Source organism: Patiria miniata, unplaced genomic scaffold (assembly GCF_015706575.1).
Source record: "Patiria miniata isolate m_02_andy unplaced genomic scaffold, ASM1570657v1 HiC_scaffold_26, whole genome shotgun sequence".
NCBI classification, from domain to species: domain Eukaryota; kingdom Metazoa; phylum Echinodermata; class Asteroidea; order Valvatida; family Asterinidae; genus Patiria; species Patiria miniata.
Genome location: NW_024037065.1, coordinates 5,281,002 through 5,290,450, shown reverse-complemented (window position 1 = coordinate 5,290,450; position 9,449 = coordinate 5,281,002). Strand labels below are relative to the sequence as shown.

The following is a 9,449-nucleotide window of genomic DNA, read 5'->3' as shown; positions in this document are numbered from 1 at the left end:
ATGTCTCCACAAGAATTTTACGAAATAGATATATGGATTTTACTCAAAAACTAGGAATTTCCAAGGTAGGTTGATCGGTCGCAAATGGAAGAGTTATAGAAAAGGGATATTTAGTCCAAATCTAAGCCCAGGAAATTAATTCTGGTTAAAATAAGAGCATTTTGAAACTTCAATTTCAAACTCGAAAACTTTACTACACGAGAACAAAGAAATGTCTCCACAGGAATACAAATTCCAGAATGGGTGTACGTACGTGTGCGTGTGTGTGCATACTGAACTGGGGTCGTGCGTGAATTAAGTACGCATGACTTCCTGGATGTGCCAAAGCCATTAGCCAAAGCATCTTTGCTGGAGCGTCAGACCTCGTCATGGCACAAATGTGTTTGAATTTAACTTGTGATGGTCTCCAAGACTAATACCCCCCCCCCAATAACTTTGGATCATTCAAAATACCCAGTGGATGGACCAGGAACCAGTACAGTTCGTATGGGAGTGTATCTTATGCTCGTTTTGTCAATTCTGCAGGAGAAGTCCACTGTAGTTTTCTGATAGGAAAATCACGCCTGGCACCTTTGAAGACGATGACGATACCCAGACTGGAGCTTTCTGCAGCAGTAGTAGCTGTAAAGATGGAGCAGATGCTACGAAGGGAGCTGAAACTGAACGTCTGCGGGTCCACGTTCTGGACTGACAGCATGCTTGTGCTGCAATACATCAAGAACACATCAAAGCGCTTACACACGTTTGTAGCCAACAGGGTGGCTGTCATACATGATGGTTCATCTGTTGACCAGTGGCGATATGTAAATACGGATCGAAATCCTACTGCTGACAACAAGATCTCCAAAGAAAGGTGGAGAAAGGGACCAAAATTCCTCTGGCAGGATGAGAAGAGTCGGCCAGTAACTCCTCAAGCTCCAAATCTTCTCGAGACGGATCGGGAAGTGAAAAAAGTAGCAGTGTCACGAGCTACGGGAGGCGCAATGACAGCTGATCCTGTGGCAAGACTTATCAGCAAGTATTCCAGTTGGAACCGTCTAAAGAAGGCTGTGGCGTGGGTCCTGCGTTACAAGAAGTGGTTGGTTGAACGCAGATCTCGATCCATATGGAGTGGAAATCGATTGACCGCAGCAGAGATGGATGATGCAGAACTTGCTGTAATAAGATACGTGCAAAGAACCAATTACTAGCAGGAGATCCGAGACTTAGAGAAGGGGAGACGTTCAGTCCAAAGGCAAAGTCCCATCTACAGTCTTGAGCCAATTATCGATGACAACGATGTTCTGAGACTAGGTGGTAGGCTCAGACAAGCGCCCGTAGAGGAGAGTCGAAAGTTCCCTTCGATTCTACCTAAGCATCATCATGTGTCAACCCTGATTGTTTGTCATGCACATGATACCCTGTCGGGTCATTCAGGCAAGGGACATGTACTATCTGTGGTGAGACAGCAGTATTGGATTCCGAAGGCCCGGTCACTGATCAAGAATATCTTGAAGGCATGTGTTGTCTGCAAGAGACTACAGGGAACACCACAGAAACAACGGATGGCAGATCTTCCCGAATGCAGAGTTACTCCAGGAAAACCTCCATTCACATATGTGGGTGTTGATTGTTTTGGGCCTATGTGAAACGTGGTAGGAGTAAAGAAAAACGCTATGGATGTCTCTTCACGTGCCTCTCCACAAGAGCCATACACCTTGAGAGTCTCCATTCACTGGAGACAGATTCATTTCTGAATGCCGCAGCTAGACGAGGTACGCCAGAGAAAGTGCTCTCTGACAACGGAACCAACTTTGCTGGAGGCGAGAAAGAAATAAGACAGGCCATCTCCCAACTCGAGAAGGATAGTCAGTTGCATGGATTCACCCTCGTCAAGCACATTGAATGGAAGTTCAATCCACCTGCAGCTTCACACATGGGTGGCGTCTGGGAACGGCAAATACGGACCGTACGGAAGGTGCTAGGAGCACTTCTGAAAGACCAAGTTCTAGATGACGAGCGCCTGAGTACCATATTTTGTGAGGCCGAAACCATAGTCAATGATCGGCCTATCACTGCTGTCTCTGACGACCCGAATGATTTGGAGGCCCTCACGCCGAGTCATCCGCTCAAATTCAGACCTGGGCATCCAATGCCACTGAGTGGTTTGACAGACGGAGACAAATACCGGAAACGATGGAGACATGTTCAGTATTTGGCAGAGAGGTTTTGCAATCGATGGCTTTCCGAATACTTACCAACCCTGCAGCGGCGGCAAAGATGGATTGAGCCACAAAGAAACACCAAGTCAGGCGATATTGTGTTGGTCAGAGACGACAACACTACTCGTGGCCAGTGGCCATTGGCACGAGTAACGAGGACTTTCCCTGGCGTAGATGGACTGGTACGAACAGTGGAAGTTCTGACACGCGGTGGCATCCTCAAGAGGCCAATAACCAAACTTTGCCTTCTAGAAGGCGAACTGGATTGAAGATATCAACAATTGAGCTCTATTCTACCAATTATAACTTAATTTTGGTTTTGTTTTTTGGGTTTCTGGTTGACTCAACATTTGGAAAGAATTTGAATCACTTAAGCCTTTTGTTGGAGTATTTTTTAATGTTAAACTGCATACATTTAGTCATTGTAATGTTATTTGTTATTAATTGATTAATGGTTAATTGAATGTGCGCCTGGCGAACGCACGCCTTTGCGCGTGTGCGCTGCGCTTACAAAATAATCGTTCGAATTCATATTAATTTGTTCATTGAATTTTACATGTTTGTAAAATCACATCGTTAATACTGTAATAGAAGTGTGCTACAAATGCCAACAAAGTCGTAAGTAAATTAAAATACTCTTTTATTGATTCGTTCATTTTCAAACTGCATGATTATTCATGACCGAAATATGATGTATATTGTAGCTTAATAATTAGAACCTAACGTAATGTTTGTATTGTTTTTCATATTATTTTTGTTGTTACAGATTAAACGAAGTTATCACCAGTTGTGTGATGTCGGTGACCAAATTATTGTAGCGCAGCTGCCGCCGTCGGTAATCTTCTACAGCAGTAGAGAGGTTAAGTTAAGCGTTTTTACTGAACGCGTACGGCAACGCGTACTGGAAGCTTCTTCCAGTACGCGTTGCCGTTCGAGGACGCGATAAAGAGTTTAAGTTGTCCGAGACCCTGCTGAAGTACGTGTTCGTACGGGAACAACTATGGCAGCGATTGTCCACGATATTGCTTTTGCGTATTTGGTAAGTGAGGAATTAACTGATGCCGATGAGGACTTAATTTTGTTGGAGCATGCTCTACGAGTAAAAGTTCCAAGAGTTCTTTGCGCAAGGCTTGACACGAGTTGCCTCACTGATAGTGAATGTCTAAACCTATTTAGATTTAGCCATGATCAGGTTAGACAGCTAACTACTCTACTGAGAATCCCTCCTGAGATCACTTGCTACAACAAGTCCACGGTTTCTGGCCAGGATTCCATGTTCTTCTTGCTTAGACGTCTGGCGTACCCAAACAGGTTCGTTTAAATTAGTACACTTTTTGTATTGTACCTTTTATAGATTATCATTATAGTTTGTACAATTTATGTATGCATTTGGTTCAGCTTACTTTTATTAATGTGTAACAATACATATCAAAGAAAAGGGGGAACGGAAATGCTTGAACACAATTCTCAATATGACTATAACGTCGCATTTTTGTTACACTACACATTGACAGATCTTAGCAGACTGTTTGGCCGCCATCCTGAAGAGTTGTCCATAATGATCAATGCCATCCAAGATATCATATGGGAAAATGCTGGAGATAAGTTATCCAATCTCAATCAACCCTGGCTGTCCCACTCATTGAAAGAATTCGCAAATGCCATCCATCAACGTGGGAGTCCACTTGCATCGATCTGGGTATTCATTGATGGTACCCGTACGCCCGATTTGTCGACCTGGCAGACACCAACGAGAAGTAAGAAGAATTTGTTCTGATTTCGGTTAATAATCGTAAGGGCAAACTTAAGCCGATAACCTCATGTAAGATCAATTGTAAAGTTTACGGGTAACACCATATGTGGAAAGACATCTCTTCTTTTTGGGAAAGTGTGGTCCCGAAAAGAGGTGGGTTGTGTGTAGAACTCGACATTTCAGACAGTGTGCTCTGTCCGTCCTCAGGAGGTTGAGTGAGGACGGACAGAGCACACTGTCCGAAATGTTGAGTTATACACTCAACCAACCGGTTCTTTTTCGGACCACACTTCTTCCAAGAAGAGATTTCTTTCCACATGGTGTTCCCCGCAAACTTGATACTTTATCTCATCCGCTATGCAAAGCTCCAAGTCATGACTTTAGTTGTGACTAAGACTGTCTTTAGTCTGATGAGATGGGAAACTTTCATATTAAAGTAATTGCCTTCTTTCAACAGGTATACAACGGCCATAAGAGAACGCACGCTCTCAAATACCAGTCAGTCGTCACCCCTAATGGCCTGATTGCCAACATGTTCGGGCCAATGGAAGGGAGACGCCACGACTCAGCCTTGCTAACCGAGAGCAACCTCATGGAAGATCTTCAGATGCTCCCCAACCATTAATCGGGGGATACATTCCTATACGGGGATACAGCTTACCCGTTACGACCACAGCTACTAGGGCCATTCAAGGGAGCGAATCTATCGGAGGACCAGCAGCTGTTCAACAAGAAAATGAGCAGTGTTCGTGAATGTGTCGAGTGGGCATTTGGGAAGGTCGTGTCGTTGTTTGCCTTTGTCGACTTTAAGAAAAATCAGAAATTATACTTGCAATCTGTGGGCAAAACGTACAAAGTTGCGGTTCTGAAGACCAACTGCCACACATGCCTCTGCGGTTCCCAGATTTCAGATTACTTTGGTGTCAGGCCTCCACGGCTGGAACAGTATTTGGCGTAATGTTATGATTGAGTAAATTTCAACAGCATTTGAAAGATGATTATTAGACACACAGGCTTAAACTAAAAGTCGTTAGCTCAAAATGTTTTATTAAATTCTTCTGTCACATGAATACAGCAAGAGTCCGGGGTTTACAATGCGTTTGTGATAATAGTTACAATAACTTACAATAAATACAAAGCCATTAAACTTACAAAACGTTTTGCAAAATACTACACTCTTATTATTTCAATATTGAAGCCCAAATAAAATTGGTTAATAAACCAGACGAGTTTTTTGCCACCTCGATATCTACATGTATAGCCTAATTACTTTAGAAGTTGCCGCCTCATGAATTCCATTATCATCTTTCTTTCCTCACTTTCCGCTTCCATTTTCTTTTCCCTTTCTTTTCTCTCTAGCTCAAACTTTTCTTTCTCAAATGCCAGTTGTTCACTCTTCAATTTGATCTCCTGCTCCTTCAGTGACATTTTTTTCTCTGCTTTCGACTTAAGAAATATCATCAGATCTGAGGACGACGAAGATCTCCTTGCTTTCTGGGATGTGGCGGCGTTGTCAGAATCAGAGTCGCTGATCTGGCTTTCATCGGCTGCAATATATAGGTAAAAAATGGAATGAAATTAAAAAAAAGCATTACGTGAATGTTCAAAACTTGTAACATCAAAGCATCTTAACTATGACAGCAACGAGACACCTACCTGTACGTTTCTAAGGCAATGTTTCCAAAGCCGCCTTTCTTATCTCCACTGCGATTTTTCCTCTGCTTCTCCTTTTTCTTGTTTTCACTCTCAAGTCTGCTAACTTGCTCCTCCTGAAGCTCTTTGATTTCTTGAAGGAGTTGATGTTTCTCCTCCACCTCCTCTTCTGTGCCAGATCTACAAAATTGATAAAAGATGCAGCCGTTTTTACAACCAGAATTTCGACAATGTCATATTCAAAGCTCTTAACTCACTTTCAGTTATAGCTCTCTCTGTAATCATCACGCACAATAAAGTGGACTTGAGCGATTTCATGAGAAGAAATATCGGGTAGCACCTCTTCAGCGCCTCGGCATCTTCTTTCTTGTAGTAGGTCAATAAAAGGGATGTTCTTTCCCTGCAGCGTCGCCCACTCAGACCCTGGAGTTCCGTTGCGTCTGCGATTTCATCCCATTTCTTTCCAGGTTCAGCAGAGGAGTATGGATCATTAGCCAAGACCTCTCGCAACAAGATGATGTCGTCATTGGCCGAAAATCGGAATTGCTTTTTTTTTGCTCCGGCCATAGTAGGTAGGCTTTATCTTTTTTGTTGGAAAGTAAACTATTGAGAATAAGCTTATAGCTTTACCAAACCAAAGAGTCAGGAAACTAAGAGCAATCTGAGCCAAGCAAAGCATGCACATCACTGATTCAATTCACTTTAATTCATTCAAACTCACATTAATTTCCATTCCAAATGAAAAATACAGGCAGGGAATACAAGAAATAGTGATAAGGATTGTCGAAAAGATGTAATGAGGTATATGGAGGCATTTTTTTTTCGACAAAGATAGAATCGAAGTATCGGGAAACGTACAGATCATCTAGAAAAGTACATAATGATAAAAAAACATTTGCTGAAAAACCAAAAGAGAAGCAAACTATGTCAGATGATTGGAGATGAGAGTGATTTAATGGATTCGTCATCAATTGCATTCCAAAAACTAAGTGTTTTTAATGACTACGATATGCGAGTGTATGGTACATAAAGATGTAATTACACAAACTGTTTGGGATACATGAAATTCTTCATAGGCCTTCGTGTAATAGAATGATGAAGATAAATTCATGCTTGTTTAACCATCACAGTGTTGTGGCCAAGCAACACGATCACCATCAAAACACACACATAAAACATACCTTTTTCAATGAGGTTAAAAAGATTCGCATTTCATTTTAAATGATATTTTTTTTCATGAATGTGACAACAGATGAAGTAACTTGCGAGAAAATTTCGTTATAACTTATTATACATGGAATGTGCCTTAAAAAAAGGAGGTTTTCCTTACCTTTCTACACGTTTTTACGAACGGCAAAACCAGTATTTTGGCGTTGTGAACGGCAAGCTAGCAGTTGAACGTGCGTTGCGTTGCGAACGCAATTTTCGTGACGTTCACGCGCGTATCCATGACGCAACGCGGGCCGTAGGCGTACGCGTTCTTGCGCGAGAACGCGTAACTTAACCTCTCTAGTTTTACCCGTTTATTACTTTTATTATTATTTTAAAGATAATTCAGCATTTCGTATTACAAATCTTTGTAAAGCAATTTATAAATAATTGTAATTACCTTTATTTCTAAACAGGGTTTTGCAACTTCCAAGTCATTTCTCTCAAACCTTCATTTTAATACTATCTTCATTTCTATTTTTAAACCTGTTTCTTGTTTATGCTTACATAGCAGTTAATTATTGACCTTCATTTCAGTTAATCCTTATATATCTCATCATTATTGTTAATTTATTTATCAGTATTATTTATATTCAAATACATTCTACCCCGATGTTTTAATATGAAGTTGGCTCCAATGATTTATTTACTTATGCATATCCTCCAACAAAATCCGCACATTCACGGAGTGAAAAACCAGTGATAAAAACTCGTGGAGAAAATACTCTGGAAAACCCCACGAATAGTACTGATTTTGTTAGACCTATTAAGCTCTCCACTCTCAGTATCACATTTGTTTAAAGTAACAATTAAATTAGTATGTGAACTCGTTGCCTGTCGGTGCGCAGATGAAGCCAACCCTCAGCCCTCTCTATTTATACCACCTACTAACACCTTTCCACCTCCGCATAGCGGAGTGATATTCCAATTGAGAGAACTTAATTTCGTTCTGTTCAACCGAACGAAATATCATATTGTTACTCATTGTGGTTTGTGTTTCAGTTTTATAATTTATTTATATCCATATATAAAAAAATAGAATTGCAGGCCCCTCCCCCCCGAATTGTCCCCCTGGGATGCCCCCCCCCCCCCATTTACCCAGTCTGCTTTCCATTCCGATATTTTCCCTCCCTCTCTTCCCCCTCCTTGTCTGCTTCTATTATCATTTCTGCACCATTCTACACTTTAAAATAAAAAAAATCAAATTGTTGGTTTAGTTTGTTTTTCTGTATACCACTTCCCCCCACCCCCCCTTCCCCCGTCCTCGTCTCGTTCTATTTTGATTCGGAACTCCCCATCCCCTCCTCCTTTTTCCCTCCCTCTTCAACTTCCACCTCTTCCTCTTCCGCTTTCTCCGTCTGATTTGGCCCGATTGTACATGCAGTGTCTTCTAGTAATTCTGTGTTTATGGAAACAGAAAGTAAAACAATAGTTTTTGGTAGGAGGAGCAAAAGTAATTTTTGAGATGCCTCATGTGTTTCTTTTTTGTTTGTTTTTGCTTACTTCAATTTGTGCGACACTTTTTTTTCATCAAAACTATCACAGCTCTCACAAAATGCAGTAATGTAGACAACAGGGCAACGCAAACAATCACACCTACACTGTTTGTAATTTAATGCATAAACGGAATTGAATTTTTTCTTTTTTAAATACCAAGCCTTCCGTCAATTTTGAAAGAAATGAGGTAATTTACCAAAACATTCGCATTTTATAAGCTGTGAAAACTAACTTTAAAAATGACGGCATGATTATTGTTGCATCAATTTGTATTCATCATGCACAGACGACGTTGTTTTAACAATGATTTGACTTACCTGCTAATTCTGCGGGGTTGTAACCGGCTGCCATTATTAGGCCTATGTCCTTTTCTTGTGCTGTTAGGAAAGATCATGATGAGCATTATTATGTCGTAAATCGAGGATTTCTTATTGTTTCTCCTCCCCTTTGTCTATACCCTTAATTGTTTTTGCAACAGCTCTCATTGTTCTCGTTTCTTTTCGATAAAGACTGAAATGATTGTGATCGTATAACATCATCGGATAGGTATATGTGATATAAAGCAAACGATAATTATACTAAACAACATCAATTTTAAATGAGTTCAATTAAAATTCTAACCTCTATTAGTGATGCCATGAAACAATGAGCACCGGCCCCTGGCACCGGCAACAGCCCCTGGGGAAGATCAGTTAGGGGTGGTGGCAGGATGGGGAACATTATGGTCTGGCCCTCTCCACAACAATAAAATATATTGAACGCAAGCGATTATTTTTTTTAACTTTGCTGTAAAAATATCACCTTTCACACCATAGTGCAAAAGGTTTGATTTCCATGGTCGGCCTATTCCTCTGTTTGCTATGTTTGAAATGATACAATGAAGTTCATTACCGTATTAGCGTTTATAGACCTAAGGAAAATACTGTAATGGTACAGTATAATATCTTTAATACGACAGAGAAAGTCAAAATTAACCAAACACCCAATCAACGAATCACGGTGGCAGAAAAATACATAAAATAAATACAACTATCCCTGGAACTAACCTGGGGTGCGCCGGAGGTCAGCCAATATTTTGTTGAGGGCTTGTGGGGAGCCTTTCCTAAATGTCGTCAGTCTGCGCCGAGACTTAAGGC

At 41.0% G+C, this 9,449-nt stretch overlaps 1 protein-coding gene and 1 long non-coding RNA gene across 2 annotated transcripts; both read right to left on the bottom strand.

Moving 5' to 3' along the window:
• Nucleotides 1-4,611: 4,611 nt before the first annotated feature.
• LOC119733890 lies at nucleotides 4,612-6,366 on the bottom strand. The gene is made up of 3 exons (XM_038207253.1): nucleotides 5,948-6,366; nucleotides 5,611-5,787; nucleotides 4,612-4,675 (listed from the first exon to the last, which is right to left on the bottom strand). The coding sequence occupies exons 1-3, from the start codon at nucleotides 6,172-6,174 to the stop codon at nucleotides 4,612-4,614; spliced, it is 468 nt and encodes a 155-aa protein (XP_038063181.1). The 5' UTR covers nucleotides 6,175-6,366.
• Nucleotides 6,367-8,029: 1,663 nt separating this feature from the next.
• Nucleotides 8,030-9,020, bottom strand: LOC119733782. The gene is made up of 3 exons (XR_005271977.1): nucleotides 8,935-9,020; nucleotides 8,631-8,690; nucleotides 8,030-8,215 (listed from the first exon to the last, which is right to left on the bottom strand). It is a non-coding gene; the product is annotated as an uncharacterized LOC119733782 (long non-coding RNA).
• Between the last annotated feature and the right edge of the window lie 429 nt (nucleotides 9,021-9,449).

Excerpts from the sequence above, each read along its gene's own strand:
- LOC119733890 (XM_038207253.1), bottom strand. The coding sequence starts at position 6,174 with ATGGCCGGAGCAAAAAAAAAGCAATTCCGATTTTCGGCCAATGACGAC. Across the intron at positions 5,788-5,947 it reads GATGCCGAGGCGCTGAAGAG|ATCTGGCACAGAAGAGGAGG; the intron begins GTGCTACCCGAT and ends TCAATTTTGTAG. Across the intron at positions 4,676-5,610 it reads ATTGCCTTAGAAACGTACAG|CTGCTGGTCCTCCGATAGAT; the intron begins GTAGGTGTCTCG and ends CTTGTTGAACAG.